This window comes from Penicillium odoratum (assembly GCF_028828045.1).
Source record: "Penicillium odoratum strain IBT 22623 chromosome Unknown utg000006l_segment0_segment0, whole genome shotgun sequence".
NCBI classification, from domain to species: domain Eukaryota; kingdom Fungi; phylum Ascomycota; class Eurotiomycetes; order Eurotiales; family Aspergillaceae; genus Penicillium; species Penicillium odoratum.
In genome coordinates, this window is record NW_026643148.1 from 2,387,159 (window position 1) to 2,411,670 (window position 24,512).

Sequence of the window (24,512 nt, forward strand, 5' to 3'; positions counted from 1 at the left end):
TCCCATTGTTTGTTCCTGATGCTGATTTAGATGATATACCCGGGGTCATTGTCATGGAGACATCTTGTGATATCGATGAGCGGCTGCTCATACCTAGGAGCAACTCCCCGGATTTTGGCGTGTATGAGGATGACTGACTAAGTTGATCCATGTGAGGGGCTCCGTCAGATGAGTAGAGAGTCCTTTGACCTGAGTCGCTGAATGAGAAAGTGTAATGTTAGCGAAAACTCAACAAGGTGACTAAGTATTTGCTTGCAGTCTAGCAGAAGCTTTATGATGCTATGAATGGAACAGAAGAGGACTTATTTTACCTCGACGAGTAGCTGCTGTAGTTCCTGCTCGGCGTCAATGGTCGTGTCTGCAACCTTGCCATATTAGCTTCGAAGGCATTATTGTTTTGATTCTGTTGTTGCTGATGCTCGTTGTGTAGCTGCAACGGGGATACTAGCTCTCCCAGCAGTTCTAAGCGCATCTTCTCCATATGACCAATGCAAGGTCCTGTAGTCGCACTGCAAGTGCAATTCTCAGTTGACACCGTAGACTGCGGCATATGGTTCTCATTTTCCTGCATAGGTTTCATCATCCCACCCACCCAGGGCGTACTCTGCCCCTGATGGGTCATCATGTCCTCGGCCATGATCATTTTTCTGTAGTCGTTTGCTAGTGGAGCAAGGCTTGGCAAATTTGCATAAAATGTCATAGACGAAGATAGATCGGTTTGCGAGGTCTGATGACCTGTGCTAGCGTTCTCGGATGGATGTTGTTGAAAACTACCGGGCGAAAGAGGCTTGTTTGTAATGCTAGTGTCGTGGGTCCCTTGATCCCTTTCTCCTGATATGGCAGTATTCTCAGATTGCTTACGGGCCTGGTTCATTTCTTGCACCTTTCGGCCTATCTCAAACGTCAGTCCTTGATAGGAAGAACAATCTCACAGTATTTTAGTTTGATACATACGGTGATTTCGCTGTGCGATTCTATTCTGAAGTCTGTTGTTCTTGATCAGCCATCGAGTTGTGGTGTGACACACGCACATATATATGCATCGCTTACCTTCTCAGCTCTACGGCTCTTGGGCTTGTAGATCGGCGTGACTTTTTAGTGGTTCTTGGTTGGTCTGCCGAATTCTTATCCACCATGCTATGCTAGTAGTCGATCTGAAAACCGTTGCCGTGAGATGAAGGTAAAACCAGGATAAGGGTAGCCAATACACATAAGCAGTGGGTAAAGAAAGGTTGGGCATTAGCCTTCCGTCTTAGCATGTAGGCACTTTTTTCCTTTTTTTTTTTTGGCGGACCGGGGTACAGAAAGAGGAAGTTTCGCAAAACCATCGTGCATTTAGAATCTCACCTAGTAGTTATACCAAGGCCTGATTACCGCCCCCACTCTATAGTCGTATTTCTGCTAATTTATATTCAGAAAGGCCCCCCGTGGCAAAACGCTCGTCATCTCAATGGTTTCATGTCGCCATTTTTTACAACGAACGATTGCTAGGTACTTCAATGGCTCTTCACACCACTCACCGCACCGTATACATGTTGTAGTATGAAAGACATGAGGGATAGAAGCAGGTCCGACCTGAGATGTCATGAATATCTCGGGCGTATACACAATTTTCTTCATGAAGATAGAGATAGAACACGCATCTATCCAAATTCATGACAACTTTCACCACACTCCTCGGTTCATGTTGCATCATTCAAGATAGTACGCAGTGCCTCATTCAGAGCGACCTTATCTCGCCTCTTACAGAGCCTCAAAGTGTTTTTGTGTGTTCTCCTAGTTGGTATTGCATAGTCTGCAGAGCCGCTCTGCCATCAAGCCATCTCCATTTCAATCAAAGTATGGTCTGCATTCGCGCGTGGCTTTGGCAGCCTAATTACGCAGAAGCAAAACCTCGTCTGATGTTTCTGACTAAATGGATCTAGACTGGCTGAGACCTCAATTAGCTCTAGTGTTAAGGCGCCTAAATACGACTTGGGATGTGAATTTGAAATCTCCTAGACATGGGAGTAAGCTCAATCAAGATACTTGCAGGATTTGAGTCATCTATACAGCCTCTTGTTCAGCCATGTAATGCAAGTTGAAATCAATATCTTTGAACATCTAACGAGCCGTAATGATAATCAGAAATAATAGAAGCAGTTTAATCCTGGGCGCTACTGACCAGTCGAGTAACTTGACCAAATAGACTCCACCGCCATTTTGATTTCCAAGACAAAATCAGATCTTTCATGCTACAAAGCTTGCAATGAAGGCCCCCGTTGGGTGTACGAGTCTGTGCCTCTTACACGCTGGCCTACTCTGATGTTTCAGGAAGAGATGCAAATTAGGGTCGAATGTGACCTTTCGCGCTAGTACATACGTTGGGTTTGTCTTGCCAAGAAGTGCTAAGAAACTGCTACCATATTGACTGATCTCCCAAATCCTTATATCACGTCAAACTTTGCTATGCGTGTTGATTGATGCCAATACAGGCCCTCCTGTTTAGGTATTCATTGCGAGGCAATTTCCTGATTTGTTAAAGATTGCGACAGCCTGATTGGAAGAGTGCGAGAAACTCTTCATGCACCTTTCGTGCAACATGATCTCCACGAGTATGGATCAAGCCCTGGGACTAGTTTTGCACCTTATAAGGATCAATGGCGCCATTTTTGTTATTTGTCGCTTGAATGATCCTAAATTGCCTATAAGCCTAGACAGAAACGTTTCCTGCTTACGGCTTCGCATGGGTGAGACTTGAGTGGAGATACGGAGGTGTCTAACCACCACTGCTTGAATACTCTACAATTTGGTTTGCAGAATAACCTAAGAGAAACAAATCTGTAATTTACCTTTATGATATGAGACGGCGTAATAAACCAATGAAACTTCAAAAATATCAGCCGTGCCAAGCTGTAAGTCAGAGTCACTTCCACCATGGAGAACGCCTAAATTACCCTTTGAGAGCTGGTAAGATTGCGCTCTAATTTTATCACCGGCGATTCGTTCTTTTCTCGAGGGAATTAGCGTTTTGCTGTACTTTTGTACCCCCATAAAGCTGCAGGCCGTAGACCACGAGGACAGGTACCGCCGGAGCACCGCATACATCCCCGGGCCGTCTTTAGTGGGTAGTAATGAGCTGCTTGTCAGATTATTTTGCTTTGTCTGGGGTGCCTGAGATGGCGTCTTTTGGGTGGGCCCGGGCGTGCCGAGCTGCTTATTTCCTTGAAGAAATTTGAGTGTCTTTGTTTATTCTACCTAGTGAAGTCTTCAGCAAATAATGTCCACATTGAATAAATGATAGCACAGTGGCACGTGAGATGAGTGCAAATAACCTTGCTAAATATGCGCTTAGAGTAATATTTCCTTCAAGGAATGTCTAACGGGAGTTGCTTCAAACATTCTAGTCTACTAACTATGATTCTTTAGAGAATAGCCTAATTTAGATAGTTATCTTTCTGGCGTAATAGAATTAGGCTATTTAGAGGTTATACTGAGCAACCACTCACGCTCACTACAAACTTAAGTGATCAGTGAGTACTTCAGTGAGCGCTCATTGGACAAGGAGATATCTTACGTGATGACGCTAAGCTCGGACTGATATTTACTCAGTAGGCCTGACTCTGAGGGGGTGCCCTCATAAAAGCAGCGGGGGCTCAGAGAGAAAGCCCCACCAAGGACAGAGAAAAAACTACTTAGAGATACTTAGGTAGGGGAGAAATCTTTTACATTCGGAGTTGGTCTTGATCTTGACTTGAGTTGTTTTATCTTAAATGGAAGAACTGGTTTCTTCCAAGTTTGATAATGTACATACCACAAGTCCATAAAATATATCAGAAATCTTTTTTGTTTTTTATCTACCCAGGTATACATATGTGAAATGCTATCTGTAAAGACTGCCTGTATAGACTTTCTATAATACTGGAGAGGATACTAAATACCTAGCTACGTACCGATATGTAATAGGAGATATAGGAGGTGATATTGTAGTGTTGAGCTTTAAGTTCTAGGGGAGCAAAATTTGATTTTGATTTGTTATTAGGGAAGTGACATTAGCAAAAAAGGAAGTGACTTCAGCTTCTTTCTTATTCATAACTATAGACGGTTCACAAAGCTGGTATTCGAGGGGAAAGAAGACCGAAACTAAACCCCAAATCAGAGTACCGACACGGAGAACTAATGCTTGCTTCCCTAATCGCCGGCAGTCGAGTACAAGAAATAAAAAGCAAACTTCACTCCGATGCAGCACTGGCCTGTTCTGGTTGTGTGGCAGGAGGTGCTGCGTCTGATGTCCCGTTGGTGACCGCTTCTGTCTGCTGTGGACGCCACTTGGCCAAGACCTTGCCTGCTGCTGGGCGCGATTCCTCATCTGAACAATAGGATATTAGAGTAAAATCACTAAGGAGTATGGGATGAAATGAGGCTTACAAGTTTGATAGACATCCTCAAGTGTGTTCAGACACATCTCGCGTGCTGGGGGTCGGAACATGATCAAGTACCTGTAGGGAGTTGAGTTAGGAAAGGTGTAAGTGTGGAGAACCATAGCAGACAGCACTTACATTAAAGCCTGTACACAGAGATTGACACGCTCAGGATCCTTGGCCAAGCTGGCTACACGTTGAGTAATGTCAACGGTGACTTCGGGGATTTCACTGAGGAAGCGAACAATCACTTTGATATCGCGCGAGTCGAGGTAGGGCAGGAACCCATCTAGAAGACGGATAACCCAGGTATCGTAATGGCAGACCACCGTTGTCTGGGAATCTTCATCGTCATAGCGGTTGGAGGCTACTACTTTCATTTGGATACGGTCGTTGTACCACTCTTCGTTGAGCCAGGTGATGCCAATATTCAACCGGGCTCTGAAATCCTCCAGGATGTACCGATACAGAGTCTCACGAATGGAATCAGAGATGGTTGGTTGTCTTCGGCCCGAAGACCCTTTGCCCAACTTGTCGCCCCCTTCCAGGCCAGCTGGAGCGCGGGTGGCCAGCCGAGTGAGGAGCAAAACCCATGCGTCTTTGTCAAAGTTGCTCCCAGCTAAACGTGCGAAGCCGAGCTGTTGCTGATTCTTATTCTTGGCGGGTGCCTCTGTTTCAGCAACGTTGATCATAGAAAAGACGCGCGCAACGGCACTACGGCCGACCTCTCCGGCCTCTTCTTCACTCAGTGGGGGTGGCTGAGGTAGGACGAATGGACCAAGAGATACTAGATCGGGCTGGAAGTCAGGCACTTCAGGAACGACGGCACTAGCTTCTTCTGCGGCATTTTCCGCTACGTCCATGGGCTGATATTCTGGTTCATAATCGTCATCGTCATCTGCCGCTGCCGCGGCCTGTTGCTGCTGCTGGCGTACCAAGTTTTGCTCTTGGGTTATTGTTTGGTATCGGTTTCGAATAGCCTTGTTAAGAAGTTAGCTTGTGACCAGTCAAATTAGCGCGGGATCATCATACATCGATGGCTTGCGTTAACATTGACGGATTGACTTGGGCAAGAAGGGGCACAGCGATCTTGACGACAAGATCAGGAGGCAACTGCTTCACGTCGAAGGAGGAAAGGCCAACATCTTGAGTCAAAGTGAAAAGCTTGTCATAGCTTGCGGGGCCGGGCATCATCGGAGGAATCTGGAGTGTGGTCGGGGTTGACGCATCGAGGCGAGCTCGCTTGGCATTATCAAGAGCGTCTGCCTCGATAGGTAACGCCCGTTTCCGAGAAGCGTCATCCACTACTTCCAACCGAGACTGCATAAGCCGCTCAAGATACACTTGCATCTTTCCTAACAGCGGGTGATTCGGATTCCTGCCAAGTTCGTTAGCATTGGTTCTATCACTCAACGAGGAGACCATACTTTTTCAATATATGGATCAATAATGCGCGTGCTGTGCGTTCCATTGACTTTACTCCGATGCGAACAGCGGGCGTAAATGGTGGACGGACATGTTTCGCTGGGTAGAAATCCAGAACAGTATTGATGATCTTGTTCGCGATTGACTGACGTGTGCGGATCAGGGGCGCGAGGCAGTTCAAAGTGGCATTGACAAGAAGAGCATCACTGAGAATGAATTAGCAGCGAAAACACTCTACAGGCTGTGACGTTTCATACCTTGTCTCCTCTTGGAACACACCCAAAAGTCTATCCAGTAAACCCGACGACTCGGCTTCAAGTTGTGGAATGGCAAGAATGGCATGATTTCGCGGAACGACGGCCAAGGAGGTTTCATTCTGATCCGGTCGCTAAAGAATAGTGAGCAAGAGCTCGGTTGGAAGTATTGAATTTCGCAGCACTTACCCTGGGATCGGCAATCAGACCAGGTGTCTGAACCTGGACCACACGCTGTAGGAACTTGACACAGGAGATCTTGACGGGACACGGGAAAGAGTCCATCCGCCGCAAGATTTCATGTTTGATTGTATTCATCTTTTCCCATGACTGACTATCTTCCGGGTGGTTCACACTATTATCGTAGCGCGTTAGCCATGACATAACCCACCACATGGACCACTTGCTCCATGACTACGAGTCTGTACTGGAAGTAACCTACATGTGGCGAAATATAAGCGGGTACAAGCTCGCAGCGGTCTGCACCAAGCTCTGCAGGACAGCTGCGTCCGTCTCCGGCAGCAGTAGCGTCTCTTGGATGCTCTGCAGGACATTTTGTGCTAGCTGTTCCTTCTGCGCGGTCGCCAGCTGAGGACTGGCAAAGGTTTCTGCCAGAAATTCTGCGCCCCATCGACGTAATTGCAGTTTCGCGTGAGGTCCGACGATGGGAAGGATGCCGCTAATGATTTGCGGGTAGAAAGCGGCGTCACCTAGGACCAGGTTCCGGGCGGCGTTTAGCTGAGCGATTTGGTGGACGACATCGCCTGTCGGTTGAGCCATCGTGGCTCCCGGTATATGTATGGGAGTAGTATGCGACAGGTAGATCGGGAAAGGTCGAGGTAGCGGGGGTACAATGGATGGATGTTGAGGTGTTTCTACTCGAACCGGAGCGCGAATGGAGCTGCGTTCTTGGCGGAAGATACGCGCATGAGAATCAAAATAGCGAACGGAACAGCGCGCTACAACTTGGCGACTGAGATAAGAGAGGGAGATGTTCGAAGGGTTCGGGGGTGGAGAAGGAATATGAAATGAAGCAGGGAGAAAAGTTGGGGGAGAAGTTGTATGTCTACGGGTGATTCCCGACTTACACGACGACCGAAACGACAAGGGAAGAGTGCAATTATATGGGCAACCTAGACAATCAATTTCACCTAACACCTACTAGTAGGTAATGAAATTTCATAATCTGATAATCTGATCATCTGTATTTCTAGTTGTCGTTCGAGCAGAATTGGTCTACAGTCTGCAGTCGATAGTATTATGAGGTACAACAGAGATATACGAATATAATTCGTTATTTAAATCAATTTCAAATTCAAATGCATTCCAAAGCTCTACTTTGTCACTTTGCACTTATGTGGTTCATAAGACAATTATATGTTTTTCCTATACAAATCGAGATTCTCAACGCCAAGACTCGGCGATCCCGGTCTTTCGCGCATTTCATTAGATTCGCCTCTAGACCTTCAAAGATCTCACTACCCAACATGGCGAATGGAATGTACGATAATTATTGAACCCTCTACTACTGAAAACTGACTGACAATCTATCTTTATCACAGCTTCAACTCCACATACTACGGCAAGGACTACCGGGCCGGCGCTGCCCTCCTGCGTGCCCGCCGCCCATACCTCTTCAAGAACGCTTTCACCGGCTTCGGTCTAGTTGTCTTCACAATTGGCGTCTGTATGTACCGCCGATACTGCCCCTGTCTACTATTGCACAGCTCCTGCGAGAACAAGTCCCATACCGTCGCGCTGGTTGTCACCGAATCATTCCACCCACCACCTTGCGGACGGGACAGCACAGCATATTTCCCCGAATCACCTACATGAACTATTGCTAATACCTTGTTCTAAAAAATATAGACGCCTACACCATCAGCGCTGTCGGTCAGGAGGAATTCTCCGACGTGAAGGTCCCTGACGCCCCCGCGAAGAAATAAATCATCACCCTCTGGGTGATACGGACTTTACAGATCTCAGTTCGACCGAACTCCTGAACGTTACAGTTTGGTATCTGAGATACTTTTGGTCCGATATTCTGCGTGTACTATATCCTCGCCACATGTGGGAGGTTAACTGAAGTGGCCAGGATGGCTAGCCCCCTCGGCGAGAAAGCAGTAATGGAGCAATTTGGGGTTACGGAGTCTTTCGGGCAGATCATGTTTCCTCTTCGATCTGCAAGCACAGTGCGTTTTCGGTGCCTGTGTTGCACTGTACAGAATTGATTTGCTGGCATATTTTCCTGTGCATAGCCTAGCTGCGAATGTCACTCTCTTATGGGATCATTTTACTTGCTTTATCTGTCCTAAGTCTTTGTGAACAAGATTAAAAGAAAAGGCAATGTAGTCTTTCTAAAGGCACTCATTGTATACTATCTCGAGTACTCTACTCAAGAATATATCCAACCAGAGGGAAATATATGAGAATATAGCCTGCTATGCCAGAGAAACCATAGTCGCAGGATAATCGAGGTTAAAAACATAAAGCAAAACAAGACAGCATAGACAAGTCTACTCGGTTCTCAGAACGCGAGGGCCCTTTCTTTTGGCAGCACGCTTACGCTTCAGACCCTTGTCGAAGGCAACGGCGTTGCTGTGGTCACGGCCGAGGTTGTCGAGGTCCTTGACCTTGAAAATTCGGATGATCCAGTTCTCACTGGTGAAAGCCTCCTCCATGGTGTCGAGTTGTGGGCTTTCGGATGGCACCTTTGTACCACGGACACGGTCAACGGCTTGACCGGGAGGGAACAGAGACTGGTAGTTGTAGTAGGACATTTTGTACCTATCGATATGTTAGTTTCGAAATGCCAAGGTGACTATAGAGAGGGAGCCTACATCAAGCTGTTCTTCATAGTGGGAGTAGCCTCGTCATCGACACGGTACTCGCCACGAGCGGTGAAGAAATCACGCTCCTTCACCTCATCGGGCCAAATACCTTCGGCGATACGAACCATCCACAAGAACTTGTTCAGGTCGTCGCCGGAGTAACCCAGTAAACCACCAAACACAACCAGAACGTAGTCAACATCATGTTGACGCAGGATCGGGTAGCTGACCTCCTCGCGAGAGCTCATGGCTTTGCCAACGGTGGCAATGTGAGTATTGTTCCAGGTGTTATTGTCAACCAAGGTAGGGCGGTCAGCCATACCACCAATCTGGTAGCCATAATCCCACCAGGACATGATCTTGGCATTGTCAGGGGTGTTCTGACGAAGCCAGTAGTATGCCTCGCGGTAGTCATCGATGATGTGCTGGCTTCCATCGGGCATACGACTAGCCAGGACAACCGAAGGAGACGAGTAGGCGTTCGAAGTGACCCAGGTGCAGTGCGCAACAAACATCAGAAGGTACAGAGTCATCGAGCCCGAAATGAAAGCCTTGGAGAAGTACGAGTAAATGCCGACGACTGGGGAACTCATCTTACCGTATGCCTTGGCATCCGCTGTATTGGCCTTGGCCTTGGACTCAGCAGTGGGCTTTGACATCACCAGGAACTGATCAAGCACGCCTGACAGGGCAAGGGCCGCGGCGACACAGACGATCGGAGTGAGGGTCAACATCAGACGGACCATGACACCAGCAAAGTAGCTTGAGAGCACAGCATAGATAATCACGAACACATGCTCATCCTTGAGCTTCTGGAAGCACAAGAACACACCAGCGGGGAAGAGCCAGATCAGGAAGTTCAAGTCAAAGAAGAAAGCAGGCCAGGCGGTAGGCTGGTGCTCGGAGACGGATGCAATGATCGGGATGTGGATCTTGGCGTAGCCAGTATCCCACAGAGAGTAGAAGCGACCACTCCAGGGGGCGATGACACCGGAAATGCTGAGCAGGATCAAGCCAGCAAAGCCCAGACCGAAAACAAGCAGGACCATTGAGGTTAGAAGTTTCTGGAACTGCTTGCCGGGAAGGAAACCCCGAATAAAGTCGGCAAATGCCACGAGCTGGATCAGACCAAAGACACCAAGCGCAGACATGTGATCACTGTTGCGGATGGGCAAGAATCCAACGAATGGAATCTGCATGCTGCCCAGCGTTCCCAGAGCATACCAGGTGGTGTATGCAATGTACGTGCGAGAGCTGTAGCGACCCATGCAAAGCAGAACGAAAACGTGGAGGGGGATAAGGTTGGTGATGAAGACATAACCACCCCAGGCAGACACCATGTATCCGTAGAACAAGGCAGTCAAAGCTCCCCACATGATTGAGCCATTTTTGATGGCCTTAATCCACAAATAGAATGTGAATACAAGCAGGAAGATGGCAATGGCCTCGTTATCGTAGCTACCGGCCACGGACCGCGAGATGTAACCTGGGGTAATTCCCATGAACGCCGCAGCCAGAAGACCAGCTGACGGTGAAGTCGACATCTCGCAAGTCAAGAGGTACATGGCCAGCGCGGTCAGGCCAGAGAAGCCAGGAGCGAGCAGAACACAGATATTGCGAATATCGACCGGGATCGTCAAGAAGCGCAGGATGTGGTAGATCACGCCGCTAGTCACCATGAGACCGGGGTAAAGAGTGCCACCAGTGACACGACCCAGGGGATGCCATGTTCCTAAATAGCGGGAAATGTGGTCATCAGCATTACCCTGTGAGACCATTGGGGGACGCGCAAGCTGCGGGGGGATGGAGGAACGTACGGTCATCGAACCAGTCCCAGAAACTGTAAAAACCATTCTCGACTAAATACTTTGTGGCTCGGAAGTTGAACCAGGGATCGACTATAATCGTTAAATGTCAATATCTCATTCGATCGAAGGCCGGTGGCCACGTTGTATATAATGCATGAAGCGCCAAGGGGAAATCGTACATTCGTGAATAATACTTTCGAAGCCTGGAATTGAATCAATTGTTAGTATTTGAATAGACCAAGAGTGCCTTGGTTGCCTCATAACATACGGATAACACTGAACAGTCGACTGGCGACGGCGGCAGCTGCAATAGTTAACAAGATGACGATCCGCAGGAGACCGCGTGTGCTCCGGCCGGAGCTGCCTTTCAGCAGAATATCAAGAGAAGAAAACTTGGCCATAATGGCCAGGAAGAAGGAGCAAAGTCCAAGAACCGAAAATCAATAGTGAAACATGAAAATAAAAGAACGAAGGGCAGGAATTGCCAAATTGGTTGGTGCTCGGGGGAGTTGAAGGAGGAAGAGGAGCTGCGCAAGGTGGTCACTTCTTGAGGGTCTTGGCATCGGAGAAAGGTGCCACCTCCGTTATGATCTCCCCGCATCCACCACTTCTACTTGTTCTTTCTATTTATCGCCCGGGGGTTTGAGTACTTTCTGAGTACCGAGACTCCTATGCGCTCCTTGAAACATTATTTGTCTATCTTTTTCCAAAATGGAGCTCCCCACTCCATCTATCGAAGCGCTCTCTAACTTAGCGGCATCAAACCTTCCTCCGTCACAACTATTTGAGATCTTATCGCAGTATGAAACAGATCCTCGCCTGTATTTAACAGGCAATCATGATCCAGAACTGCTCGGCTTGTTCTACTCTATATTCTTCTTCGCCCATCTCCTCACTAAACAAGTGTCAGTATGATATACCTCGTCCTGGAAGATATATCTTCTGACCTTGAAACAACTAGACCCGAAGCCCGTGCTCTAAGCCAGCGAATGCCCGATGTTCTACGCTATCAAGATCCTCGCTTGCAGAGCTGTTTAACTCTTCTAAGAGCAGTCTGGCAAACCCGGCACGATCAGGTTTATCAGATCCTTCGGAATCTTCCTTGGTCCGAAAACTTGCAGCCCTTAGTCCAGCGATATGAAAGTCTGTGTCCTCTTGCTCTCTTCTTCCTTACCGCTGCTCCTATACTGATATCGATCACTTAGGCTTCTTCCAAGACCAGACCTTAATCGCTCTCAGCACTTCCTACGAGGCAATACGGCTCTCAACAGCAGCATCCTACCTGGGTCTAGACCCTACGGCCGCAGAACAAGCAGATCCGGCTATTATAAAGAAGTTTACAGACTACGGGTGGCAATGGGATGCGGAATCAAAGCTGCTATACCCAACCCCGATACATCGACAGTCTGCCGATGCAAAGTCATCAAACGGGATACAGGATGCAATGGCTTTGCTTGGTAACCGGGGTAATTGAAATTGCTAGGAATTGGATTGCTGGGGTGAATATTGGAGTACGCATCTACATGGAACCCGACTATAAATGGTTCGAAGGAATAGGCAGAACGCCCATCAAACTCTAGACTGGCCGGATATGAGGGCCTAGTAGTAACGCCGGAATGCATAACGATCTTTTGCTCTTTCTTGTGGTCCAAACTGTAGTGTACAGACGCACCACAGCCCAGGGTATGTACAGGACCCAAATGATAGCGTCTAAACCGATGACAAAAAAAGAAAACGAATCAAAACGAGACCATTCCGTCTTTCGCTCGCAATGTTGCAACTCAAGGGGAATTGGCCCCAAACAATCGTACAAGTAAATGGATCCGAGCAAATCACTTCTAATACCCTGGGGGGAGGTGCGAGTTCCGCAAGGAGTTGCGCATCATTCCTCCTCTATACCATTTCCATCATATTCAAGACGACTCAGCCTTGGCCTGCAAGAATGCCTCGAGGTCGAATTTGGGGTTCTCGGGGTCGGTAATGACTAGAGAGACACGGCTTAGCACTGCGCTTCCGGGGGGTATTCGGCATTGTTGGGGTTTCCCATTCAATGCAATGTTTGCAGAAAATAATGATCACTTACGGCCAGTGGCTTGTGTCTGGATCTCCTGGGGCTGGCTGCGCTTCTTCCACTCGGCCTTGGCCTGCTCGATCAGGCGCTCCTTGCGGGCGTACTCGTGCTCGGCCTCAGCGCGCTTAGCGACAGAGTTAAGGGAGGACTGGTGGTAGACTCCGTAGACGAGACCGGCCACAAGAGCCGAGTAGCGGAAGACCTATAGCATTGCGAATGGGAGTCAACATCCGATGTCGCATTTGAGGGGGAAAGTCGAGGATGGCTCATTGCCGGGATAAAACTCACGTTAACACCCTGTGTGCTAGCCATTATTTCGAGGTCTCCGGGAGATTAAGGAGTGGGTAAAAAATTAGGGAGAAGAAAACCGAAGGACCGTTCAACAGGAGACCGTCAATGGCAGTTGAATGTAGGCAAGGCGAGGTTCTCTGTCCCTGCGCGAGTTTTTCCGGCGCCGCTCGGAGGCGCTTATGTCATCCCCCGTAAATAAAGCGCAACACGATAACAACAGCTACATCACATCTTTGGCTGGTCGGTTTTCTAAAATGTCGACTATCCAGCAGCGAAAGAATGAGATTCTGGCCAAAAGGGCTAGGCTGAATGAGTTAAAAAAACAGCGCGAACTTCGTCAGAAGGAGTTTACCAGCAATCGGAACAGTGTCGGGGATGCTTCAGAGGTACAATGCCGACGCCCCGTGGAGCTACAAACATCAGGGTCTCTAACAATTTCGGAATAGATTGCTTCCCCAGTTCCCAGTCACTCTGGCAGTAGAGCTGAGCTTGAAGAGCTAATTACGCGTCTGGTAGATCGCCCCGGATCTGCTACGATCAGCTATGGAGCTGAGGGCCAGTCTGTAAAGGGCAGCCGCCCAGCTTCAGTCTTGAGTGCCAGTCAATTGAGTGGGGAGAATGCCGATACCAATACCCCTTCATCGTTGCGACCGCAGTTGCATTCTATTGCCGTACAGACTACGCAGACTGTTGGAGCAGAGACCTACAGCGCCTCCGCATCCGACGCCCCGCACCCCCCTGAACCAAGACCAGAGGTTGTCACATACAGCAAAGCCGTTCAGACAGATGACTTGGGTATGCAAACAGAGTCCCAGGATGGCTCTGTTGCGTCGGACAATGAAGACCTGGCTGATACAACAAGATCGAGCAAGCGGCTGAGTCGCCGGGACCGAGAGCGGGATGATGAGATTAGGCAGAGGATTCGCCAGGAGATTGAGGAGGAACTGCAAGCAGCCCAGCAGGACACAAATGGGGCTTCTGCTACGCAATCTTCACAGCTCCGGTATCCGTTACGATCCCTTGATGACGACGAGTTGAAGGCTGTGACATCGTCGGAAGATTTCCTAGACTTTGTTGAGCGATCGTCAAAGGTTATCGAGAGAGCTTTAGACGAAGACTACGACGTTCTTGCAGACTACGAGCTGGGTGGCGTGGATGGAGACTTGGAGGAAGACCAGGAGACTGGCAAGAAACGGAGGGGCATCCGGGAGGTCTGCCAATTCTGGGATGAACGTTGGAGCAAGAAGCGTATGGTCACAGACATAAGCTTCTCCCAAAAGGTGGGCGTGACTTGATAGCTCCGACCTTTGAAAACCAATGTATACTGACCTATCACCAGTTCCCTGAATTGGTTCTTGCATCTTACACGAAAAACCCATCTGCTCCTCATGAACCGGACGGACTCGTTCAGGTCTGGAACCAACACCTACAGTCCCGCCCCGAATATGTTTTCCACTCGACTTCCGACATTCTTACAGCAAAATTCTCCCCTTTCCACCCGAACCTCATTGTTGGTGGTTCATATTCGGGCCAAGTTCTCCTTTGGGACACTCGTTCCTCGCGCATGGGCGGAGGAGCGCCCGTGCAGAAGACGCCATTAACTGGATCTGGACATACTCATCCTGTTTACAGCATCTCAATCGTGGGCACTCAGAACGCACATAACATTTTGACAGCCTCCACCGATGGAGTAGTCTGTGGCTGGACAGTGGACATGCTCTCTCAGCCCCAGGAATATCTCGAGTTGACAACACCTCCCCCGTCCAAGACGGAAGATCTCGCACCCACCACCATGTCTTTCCCCCAATCTGACCCAACTTTCTTTATTGTGGGTACTGAAGAAGGTGGCATCTACCCTTGCCATCGATACGACCGAGCTGGAGCCAAGGCTGGTACCGATCACCGCCTCGCCTACCGCGGCCACGCAGCACCAATCATGTCTACTGCATTCCACCCTGGACGGGGACCTGTTGACTTGGGTGACCTCATGCTCAGCTCTAGTCTGGACTGGAGCGTCAAGCTTTGGCGCGTGCGGCCGCCAGCTACTACTGCGTCTGTCACTTCTACTGTGGCTTCCGCGCAGGTAGTGTCCCCCATTCTGGATATTACCCGGGAAGATGTGGTCTACGATGCGCGCTGGTCTCCTCACCGACCAGGTGTATTCTCCCTCGTAGACGGTGCCGGTAACCTGGAAGTGTGGGATCTTTATGCAGACACCGAGGTTCCAGTGGTTAAAACCACTCCCTCGCGTGGCCCTGGCGCGGTTATGTCTCGCAGTTTGAACAAGGTTGCCTGGGAGGAACGAGAAGGCCGACGCCTGGCGACTGGTGGTGTCAACGGAGTTGTGACTGTCTTTGAGGTTGGAAAGGGCCTTGGTGGGCCCGCGGAAGAGGTTCCCGCTGATGAATGGACAGGCATGAAACGGTTAGTAGGGAAGCTGGAACAGAAGGATCGGGTGGCGTGAGCCTTTTTATCGTCTCTTTATTTCTGCCATGTCCAGTCTTGCTTGCCATATACCCCTTTCTTCAATCACATACTTCTACGATGTTCGTATCTCTTGAATATTCTACTTCTCGAATGTTGACCATTCTTCAATCCAGTGGATATGAACTCACACAATTGTATCGGATATGACTGCACATGTTTAAGTTTTTGTGTAGGCCGTTACATATAAAACACCACTTAATATTAACCATCACGACCTCAAGCCAGACAGATAAAATTCTTGGCGACGGATCAGACATATCCACTCGGATGTCTCAAGTTGGAGGATTCAAGGTCTAATCAGTTCATGCACGGAATATTCATCCACGGGTCAGGATTCAAGTCAGCCTATTCCAAAGTCAAAACAACATACTCTGTGGCTGACTCTTATTTATGAGTTTTGATTCCGTTTAATACAGCACCTTTTTTCCATCTACAAAAGATTTATGAAACTTGCCAAATTCTGATGTTAATTTCTACATAACGCTAAACCTACTTAGAGGGAGCTCTAGTGTAGTCCTCCCCGGCCTTGACCTACTTGTGCTTGGCATCCCCAGCTTAGCCACATGGCGCCGGGAGAAATCCTAACAGACTTACCTTGAATGGAAGATAGAAAGGTTGATCCTGATGTGAGGAGAGTGGGTCGTGGGATCGTCCTCCAGAAAAGCAAGGCCATTACCAGATCTTCCCATCAACTCCACAATACTCACCCAAAATTCCATGCTTAGAGTAAGAGATCAGAGAACCATCCAGCGCTTGCATGTATACGAACTGATAACGCATATACATCGTCATCTCTGAATTAAAACTATTTTGCGATCAGCCAAGTCGTGAGAAGTACTACAAGAGAAAGAACGTTCTTGCGAAGCATGTGACAGAAAGCCACTAATTTCCATACCATTATCGGTTGCTTGCTGTTTCTCTATTAACTTAATTGTACTGTTTGGAACTTTGTTCATTCCTGTAAATTTACAAGTAATGAAGATGTAGACATGTGCTACAGCGCAGATCCCAATCAAGCAAAGTTAGATAGGATATACGTTTAGCCACCCTCTGCTGTAAGTAATTCGGATTAGAGGACTGGGGAAGTAAGCTATTGACTGCATAGATATATGATTGGTAGCGAGACGCCCGAATGTTTCGGTCCATCGGGTAAGCCACCATATCCGTAGACTATGACGATGCGATCTTGCCCAATCTCCAAAGCTTTCCTTGTGTATGGAGTAATCTATAGCACTGATATCTTTAAGCTGGTGCAGCCAAGCATAGAAAGGTCTGGACCCGATGGCAAGATACGACGGACATAGATCACTGTAAATTTGGCCCCTTCATACCAAATCTGAGTAAAAGAGGAGCAAGATCTTCCTTTCTCAAGATCTTCCTTTTTAAGCATACATTCGAATAGGTACTGCCGAACAAACATCCAGATGTCGGAACTCACCGAGAACTTGATCAAAATCTTGAATTTACCAGCTCGGTAGTCGCTGTTCTAGGAATTTACATGCGCGAACGAATACTGATCGGTTCCAAAGAGGGGAAATCAGACATTTGACATTGAGGATAGCCGAAACATCGTGGAAAACCGGGAGCTTAAGCACTAGCAACCCATAAAACAAAGTTAAGGTATAATTATTTGCCGACAATTTTACAAGCCCAAAAGCATATTTGGAGGCGGAAGATTGCCGAGAAGATTGCCGAGATGGACGAAAGAAAGAGAAGAATGGAGGGCGAATCGGTCAAAGAAGCATCTGACCCACTTGATCGAGGGCGGAATGAAGACGGAATGGCTTTTCTAGAATTAAGATGGTGAAAGCGATGATGTCAATCGCGTTCTGGAACGACTTGCCCTTTATCATCATGATGATCCACGGAAACCCAGTTAACCTTAAAGTCAACCACCAATCATATTTGAAAGGATTTGTACTTCCTCCAATCCCCCGCGGCTCATCGATCCCAGCGCCTTGGATTGATAACACCCCCTCAACTTGACATGTAGCACCCACCTTTCATCACACAAAAATCCCGGAGCCATGGATGATAGTAGGAAATATGCCTTTGAACGAGTCTCCCATAGCTTGCTAAAACTTTACCTCCTCTTTTCGGTTAGAAAAGCCCCGATATATCCCCTGCGCTCCGATAAGCTTTTGGAGTCGAGGCTGGCCAAAGGATTCGGAGTCTCTAACCATAATATTAGATCTTCTTGCTTGATATATGGATAATCCTGCTCCTCCAATTTGATCTTTAGCTTTATCCTTTTCATATCTTCAATGACGGAGGTTGTTGCTCTATCGATGAAAACCGGCCGCCCTAGTTCAGTATGGGTGGCATTGACTGGCAGCAAGGCGCGACACCATCGACAGGCGGATCTGCTTTGATTGGTGTCAGCGTGACCTTGTCTGTGCTACAGATTTTTTTTGTCATCGCACGGTTCTATACTCGATCTCTACAACATACTCAATGTGGCGCTGATGATTATGTTATGCTTGTTGCTTTGGTATGTACAGTTCCTGATGGTGTTTTTCCATGCTTACTCGTGCTTCACAGACTGGAAGCCTAGCTAAAGCGGTCATCTTCATTGTTTGTAAGTTTTGGAGTAACCCACGTCCAAAAGGAAAAAAGCTTACGCCGTTTAGTGGTTGAGGTAGCAGGTTTTGGGCATCATGTGAACGACCTTGCCTATCCGATCCGGGACATAAGCCTAATGAAAAAGGTAATGTTGCTCACTGGAATGCCGGTATCAAGCTAACAATCTCAAAATAGGGATTCTTCGTCCTGGAACTCCTTGATTTTCCTTTCACTGTGACCCCGGCAAAAATATCGCTCCTCCTCTTTTATGTGCGAATCTTCTACATGCGGATTCTTTATACGCGCAAGTTTCAGATCATCCCGTATACCATCGGGGCATTAGTGCTGGGGCTGGGAATTACAGTATTTTTTGAGACCATATTCCAGTGCTCTCCAATCGAACATGGTTGGAACCCCAACATCCAGGGAACATGCGTCAACCAATCAACATTCTACCGCGCAATCTCCCCTATCAATGTGTTAACGGGGTTGATGCTCCTGGTACTACCTATTCCCCTTGTGTGGAGTCTACACGCACGAAGAGTGCAGAAAGTAGCTCTGACGGGTGTATTCCTGCTATCTGGACTGTAAGAACCGTCTTGGTCTTTCGAGATCCTACAAGCTAACATCTATCCAGTGGGACTGTCGTCAGTGTTCTCCGAATGGCCATCTGGTTTACAAGCCCAAGAGCCGAGTTGAACGATAGGACCTGTGAGTCACAAATCGTGACTAAACATCACATACCTGCTAATACTGTTTTTACAGGGTTCTCAATCAAACTAGGCATCATTTCAATGGCCGAAAGTGCCATTATCGTCATAGCCACTTGCCTGGTCAGTATCGGGCCTCTCGTCACCCACTTCGTGCCCCAGTCCCTTCTTACGAAAATCTCCTGCTGTCGATCACGGAGAAGACCCCAGCACGAGCACGAGCAATGGTACACACATACCATCCAAACAGAGCGAAAAAGTGTTGATTACTATACATATGAAGGAAATTACATTCAGCGAGAAGTAAGCTGGAGTAGTCGACCTTCTTCTCTAGCGGAACTAGAAGACCAGCGGTCATGGATCCTTGGTGATGAAGATGAGGGCCCACGACATCATCCCTGGGTTTCTTATGAAGTGCATATTACAGCCGGGGTTTGAAAAGTTTAGCGATCAAAAATTTATTTTACAAACAAATGCATAGACCAAAAGTTGAATAAAAGTGTTTTTAGAATGATATCACTGAAGACCATAATAATAGTATTGAAATCGAAAAGCCAACTGCATTAGAAGCAGTAAGAAGAGGGAATTAGTATTTCGGCTATAACTACCTTTAAGGGAATAGAATTCACAAATTGACATCCGTGTGGTCGAGTGGCAAACACTCCCACCCGCTGGCACTAAATGTGACCAAACAAGTTAGCCCACGGGACTTGAATGGTGTTGTCAATTAGTACCGGGAAACATCAACTCAGAGCAGACCCTTCCAAAGTGACCAACAACAGCACAGGAGTCGTCTGGGTAGGAATTTTTTTTAAACAATTTTTTGAGTTACATTGTCAACTTGTTGGATCATCATATCCCATCAGATTTATCTTATATCAAGTGTGGGGTATTTTATAGTGGTGGGTCAGTTTGTAGGTGAAATTATGGGTAATGCAAATGAGGCTATTCACGATGTACCTTCTAAGTACTCGGTGTGAATAGCCATAATTGACAAGACCCAGATTCGATTCCAGCTCGGGCTAAATGGAATTTTAGATTCTTCTGTCTAGGGTTCGATAGAATACATTATATATGCTGTGGTTTAAGTTCCATCATCATGGCTAGCTTCGATTCAACATTTGGAATGGGTTCTTATAGCGTGTTATTCGTGATTGATCATAGAGTTATGGGCTTGTCTATGGAGGCATGAAGGACGATTCTTCTAGTAAGTATATCTAAAGCCAGGCTACGTAATTGGTTAGCCAAAATACAGTGTTTTGTGTCTTTTCAAAACTCACCACACCCTCAATTACTTTTAGTCCTCGAGCTTGTTGCCGATTCATGGCATGGAAATAGACCGCGAATGCAGCAACGAGTAGAATCATAAGGATATGGGATCTTATCAAATGTTAGTACAAAATGAAACATCTCAATTGAACCAGAACTCACCCAATAGATACCCACACTGCTGTCTGGTACCTTGGGGCCTCTTGTGCACGCACAATATAGCTACCTGCCACTCCACCCAGTCCATTGAAAGCAGTCACGGCAGCCGAAGTAGCCGCGCGCTTCCACTGACCGGCAACATTGTTCGCCTGGAAAGCATTGAGGGCAGCCCAGTTCGAGACATAAGCCCCCGTGGCTAGAAATGTTCCAATATAGCGCACAGCCACTTGTTTCGACTGGGGGAGTCCAAACATCAGAAACCCAGCTATCAAGCAGAGCGCATTGAAAACGATGAATGGTCCACGCTTGCGATAATAATCTCCCGCTAGAGATGTGAGAAGCACTGGGATCACGGCATAATAGTAAGGCTGAGATAGCCCAGTCAGCACGAGTCAATGAAGATGCATGACAAACTTACAGGAGTTGAGAGTAGAATCGATTGGTTGGAGTTGAATCCCATCCCCGATTCCAGAATAATCGGAAGGAAATACGACAATGAAGTCGATACCAAGTTGAGAAGAAAGAACATGCAAGCAAAACCATAGATCTTGAGATCCTTGAAACTGGCAAATAATGTGACCCACGAGAACGGCTCCAGCACCAGATCAGCGCGATCATTCTGAATTCTCTGCGACGCAATCCTCGCTTCCTTTTCTGACAGAAAGTAAAAGCTCCGAGCAGAATTCTCCGGGAAATCCACCATCCACCAATACGTAGCTATCCCCAGCACACAGGCAATCAGCCCCTGAACCAGGTACATCCAGCGCCAGCCTGCTAAACCAGCCCTGCCATCCAGGTGGTTAAGTCCGAAATTCACAATATTCCCCGTCGCCATCCCCAGGACCTCTCCAGACTGCAAGAAAGCGAATCGGAGCTGCTGCTCGCGCCGAGGATACCATGTGCTAATGAGATATGTGAGTCCAGGGTAGATTCCCGACATTGCGATACCCAGCAACACACGCAAGGCGATCATCTCGCGCCAGGTATGAATGAAAGCGGTACACAGTGTCAATAGTCCGAACGCAAATGTGATAGTCGCAAACCAGAGCCGAGGGCCGACGAAGCGCACGGCTACTGTACATGGTAGCTGGAATACGACACTGGCGATGGTGAAGATGAAAATCGACACAGAGTACCGGGAGCCCTGGTCTAGTTGGAGATCACTTAACATGGTGGTTACCGCTGCCGAGGAGAGGATGCCGGAATCCAGGAGATTCAGGCTACACAGAAGGCTTGCAATGCTACACAAGCGGACGTCTGCTTTCCAGCGGACTCTTCTCTCCAAAGCTGGGCCTTCGGTATTTTGGCTCTCGAAATCATTTTGATGTTGTTCGAGGGGTTCTTGATCGGAGTTGTGGGGGAGGTCTGTCTTGCTCGCTATAAACCTTGTCGGCGGTTCCTCGGCAATAGCGGCCGAGGATAAGAATGGATGTTTGTTTGGGGTCATTTTCCAGTCTTCGCTCAAGCAGAACACTAGGGAAAAAAATTCCACAGAAAATTGTGGTGATTTCCTCTTTCAATGTGTTTTATTTTTGTGGCAAAGAAAGAGCTGAGGGTCAAGCTGATTGCCAATGGTGGCCCGCTAACCGGTGTAACTAAGCTCCTGCATGCCAGGATCATGGCCGAACACGCCGGAATCTCTCCGTAGCCGAATCAATGATGGACGAAGTGACTTTGATAAGCGAATGCTGATGACGTGATACGTACAGCACCAATCAAAGTCAAACCTTCAGTATACTGTAATGGACTAATTAAAAAGCGGGAATAATAGTGCCAATTATCTGCAGAAGCTCTGCAGATCTGGTCTCAATTTTGGTCGCTCCAGACTCATTACCATCAATCTGATCATCTGATATTAATTAAGACTTTTGAGAAAATATTGCATATATATGTTCCACCTATATCTATTCATAGGGATCCTTCCTTTGTGAAGGTTGTGGTCTGAGGCAGAAATATATATATTCTAGAATCAGTGTAGCACACAGAAATGGTCAGAAATCTCCATAGAATCCGACAATTCTTTCTAACTTGAATTTCTACATCAAAAGATACGCTCTAAGCTGAAATATCTATAAACTGAGTGTTATAGAGTAAAACGATCAGATTTCTCCTTAGAATCCAATGGTTTTTTCTTATCTAGATTCTATGTCTTACAATAAAGGTGCAATTTTAAACGCCGAGTGTTTTTGAAAAAACCATCGTAAAAAGTTACTATAATATAAGTATTATATAGATATGACCAGCTTTGTGCCTAGAATTCAAATCTTGTTCACTTTAATTCTATATAGTAAACCTAAGAGGTTTAGGTTCCAAGGGTGGAAATTAGAGAGGTTTAAGGCTGTTTACAGTAGTGAAAGGGGGATATCATCCCCTGCCAATAGCCCGGTTAGCATCTGTGGATACTTTTTATCAGTATTATATGACCATTCACATTTGATATTGATTGAAGTGTACTGATTTCATCAGCCAGCCAAGGCCTCAAAATGACTAAGATCTGAATCGATTCAGACCCTACCAAATGGATTGTCCTTTATGATATCTTTCATAAGTTCCCATGTCAAAATGGCATGTTTGCTGAGGGGTAAGCAGAGAGCATTGGGGGCCATGTGAATATCCTTGCCAGGTAAGGATTATGCTTATTTCCGGAGTATAGAATAGCCGGCATTTTGCCAAATTAGGATTAGGGAGTCCTATCCATGTAAAGTAAAAGGGGTATTTGGGGCCGATCACACGGAAATAGCTAATTATCGATAAGAAGTTGACCCCATGACCTTCTTTTTCACTTATTTAGGGTCCGATTGGTGCCTGAGAACAATAGGCCAGTAAGCTTCCGGCCCCGTTTTGCCCCACGAATTTCGGGCGAATGGATCCCCAAGGAAGCTTTGAATACATGGTTCCTCCCTCCAGCTTTTTTCTTTTCTAATTCTCTCAATCCTCTCTTAAAAATTACATTTACCTAGCCACCATGGTTGAACTCATCAATCCCCCAGAGTCTCGTACTTTACTCCCTCCCCTCCTCGCCTGTCTTCCCACAGCCTTTGTTTCGCCACGTCCGCCACCAGCTCTCCTTCCCCTCCTCTCCCCAATCCTCCGCCAGCGTGTTAAGATCCTAAGCGACGTCTCCACCTCCGCCAACGAATCATGGCTGCGATTACTATGCTGGGATGCCGACAAAGCAGAGCGCCTGCAGACTATCGTGGACGGCGTCAGTTTCGAACCACACCCTGTCTCCGGCGAGATCGAACTGCCGGATGATATGCCCGTGATGTATAAGCGCATTGACGACGAAACACTACGGGCCCAATGCTTGCTACCCGAATTCAACTTGGCTGTGGTGTACGTCTGGTGCCCCACTGACGAGGAGGGCGGTGGTCGTGGTTGGCGACTGGCAGAATTGCTTCCTCGCGAGGGCCCCGCGGCTGATGAACACACCTGGGCCTCTTCGATCAGCGAGGCGAACATCCAGGCCAAAGAGAGACTTTACTCTAATATACTGGACTCTCCGGTCCAGGACCAAGGGTCCAACCAGAACGCCCAACAGGAAGAGGACGACGATGCCGATTATTGGGCTCAGTACGATGCCACCCCAAACCGTACGCCGGGGCCTAAGACCCCAGCTCCAGCTGCAGCTGGTGGCTCATCCCACCTCCCGCCGTCCGGTCTGTCAGAGGCCTCCTACTTCTCTCAGTACGGCGACGTCCAACCAGCCCTAGACAGCCATGACCCGGAAGAAGAACAGGCAGAGATTGGCCCGACATCTTTGAGCGGGGATATGATTTCGAATCTCCTCCGGCGGCAGAACGGGCTAGACACGGACGAGAGGGCCCGCACGAACGGGTACACGGTGGACGACATGCCCACTGACCACGCTGCTAGGTCGCTCAGCCATCCGAGACCTGCATCTGGATCCATCTCTTCAAGCCACTCGGATACCGTTGCCAGACTGGAGCAGGAGGCGGCTAGCCAGTCCAACTATGATGTCGGTGTGAAGCAGCATATTGGTACCAGCATTAAGAGTCTTTTCCGCTTGGCCCAAGCGACAGGTATGAGCCGTGTTGAGTTCCAGGCGATGGTGCAGACCGAGTTGGAGTTGCTGGATCTGACTGATCTTGACAATTGAGTTTCGTCGATTTTGACTTATACCCAGCCATGCGAGTCGTTTTCAGGCGTCTTTTTTGCAGAAACATCCACATAGATGCATTTTGGTTACGGAGCGTTTCATTTGCATATTGTTTCAGCGGTTGT

General features: G+C 47.8%; 10 protein-coding genes across 10 annotated transcripts; 5 read left to right on the plus strand and 5 right to left on the minus strand.

The window, feature by feature from the left end:
- Positions 1–307: 307 nt before the first annotated feature.
- N7520_009340 (uncharacterized protein) lies at positions 308–637 on the minus strand (the record flags this gene model as incomplete). The annotated part of the gene is made up of 1 exon (XM_057143274.1): positions 308–637. One exon carries the CDS (start codon positions 635–637, stop codon positions 308–310), a length of 330 nt encoding a protein of 109 aa, XP_056992562.1.
- Positions 638–4,211: 3,574 nt separating this feature from the next.
- Positions 4,212–6,859, minus strand: N7520_009341 (RNA-processing protein PTA1; the record flags this gene model as incomplete). Its single annotated transcript, XM_057143275.1, has 8 exons — positions 4,212–4,348; positions 4,408–4,478; positions 4,539–5,380; positions 5,433–5,778; positions 5,828–6,031; positions 6,083–6,213; positions 6,269–6,434; positions 6,522–6,859. 8 exons carry the CDS (start codon positions 6,857–6,859, stop codon positions 4,212–4,214), a joined length of 2,235 nt encoding a protein of 744 aa, XP_056992563.1.
- A 707-nt stretch (positions 6,860–7,566) lies between these two features.
- N7520_009342 (uncharacterized protein) lies at positions 7,567–7,915 on the plus strand (the record flags this gene model as incomplete). The annotated part of the gene is made up of 2 exons (XM_057143276.1): positions 7,567–7,580; positions 7,642–7,915. The coding sequence occupies 2 exons, from the start codon at positions 7,567–7,569 to the stop codon at positions 7,913–7,915; spliced, it is 288 nt and encodes a 95-aa protein (XP_056992564.1).
- A 680-nt stretch (positions 7,916–8,595) lies between these two features.
- On the minus strand, positions 8,596–11,119 carry N7520_009343 (dolichyl-diphosphooligosaccharide--protein glycosyltransferase subunit STT3; the record flags this gene model as incomplete). The annotated part of the gene is made up of 5 exons (XM_057143277.1): positions 8,596–8,866; positions 8,920–10,642; positions 10,728–10,808; positions 10,898–10,921; positions 10,987–11,119. 5 exons carry the CDS (start codon positions 11,117–11,119, stop codon positions 8,596–8,598), a joined length of 2,232 nt encoding a protein of 743 aa, XP_056992565.1.
- Positions 11,120–11,429: 310 nt separating this feature from the next.
- On the plus strand, positions 11,430–12,192 carry N7520_009344 (CSN8/PSMD8/EIF3K family protein; the record flags this gene model as incomplete). The annotated part of the gene is made up of 3 exons (XM_057143278.1): positions 11,430–11,623; positions 11,680–11,861; positions 11,924–12,192. The coding sequence occupies 3 exons, from the start codon at positions 11,430–11,432 to the stop codon at positions 12,190–12,192; spliced, it is 645 nt and encodes a 214-aa protein (XP_056992566.1).
- A 439-nt stretch (positions 12,193–12,631) lies between these two features.
- Positions 12,632–13,101, minus strand: N7520_009345 (ATP synthase subunit e; the record flags this gene model as incomplete). The annotated part of the gene is made up of 3 exons (XM_057143279.1): positions 12,632–12,702; positions 12,802–12,991; positions 13,078–13,101. 3 exons carry the CDS (start codon positions 13,099–13,101, stop codon positions 12,632–12,634), a joined length of 285 nt encoding a protein of 94 aa, XP_056992567.1.
- Positions 13,102–13,334: 233 nt separating this feature from the next.
- On the plus strand, positions 13,335–15,544 carry N7520_009346 (uncharacterized protein; the record flags this gene model as incomplete). The annotated part of the gene is made up of 3 exons (XM_057143280.1): positions 13,335–13,466; positions 13,527–14,360; positions 14,420–15,544. The coding sequence occupies 3 exons, from the start codon at positions 13,335–13,337 to the stop codon at positions 15,542–15,544; spliced, it is 2,091 nt and encodes a 696-aa protein (XP_056992568.1).
- Positions 15,545–17,881: 2,337 nt separating this feature from the next.
- N7520_009347 (uncharacterized protein) lies at positions 17,882–19,146 on the plus strand (the record flags this gene model as incomplete). Its single annotated transcript, XM_057143281.1, has 7 exons — positions 17,882–18,058; positions 18,109–18,145; positions 18,198–18,274; positions 18,325–18,716; positions 18,767–18,840; positions 18,895–18,962; positions 19,123–19,146. The coding sequence occupies 7 exons, from the start codon at positions 17,882–17,884 to the stop codon at positions 19,144–19,146; spliced, it is 849 nt and encodes a 282-aa protein (XP_056992569.1).
- Positions 19,147–20,043: 897 nt separating this feature from the next.
- Positions 20,044–21,714, minus strand: N7520_009348 (putative MFS transporter; the record flags this gene model as incomplete). Its single annotated transcript, XM_057143282.1, has 4 exons — positions 20,044–20,067; positions 20,120–20,219; positions 20,271–20,635; positions 20,686–21,714. The coding sequence occupies 4 exons, from the start codon at positions 21,712–21,714 to the stop codon at positions 20,044–20,046; spliced, it is 1,518 nt and encodes a 505-aa protein (XP_056992570.1).
- A 1,518-nt stretch (positions 21,715–23,232) lies between these two features.
- Positions 23,233–24,387, plus strand: N7520_009349 (uncharacterized protein; the record flags this gene model as incomplete). The annotated part of the gene is made up of 1 exon (XM_057143283.1): positions 23,233–24,387. One exon carries the CDS (start codon positions 23,233–23,235, stop codon positions 24,385–24,387), a length of 1,155 nt encoding a protein of 384 aa, XP_056992571.1.
- Between the last annotated feature and the right edge of the window lie 125 nt (positions 24,388–24,512).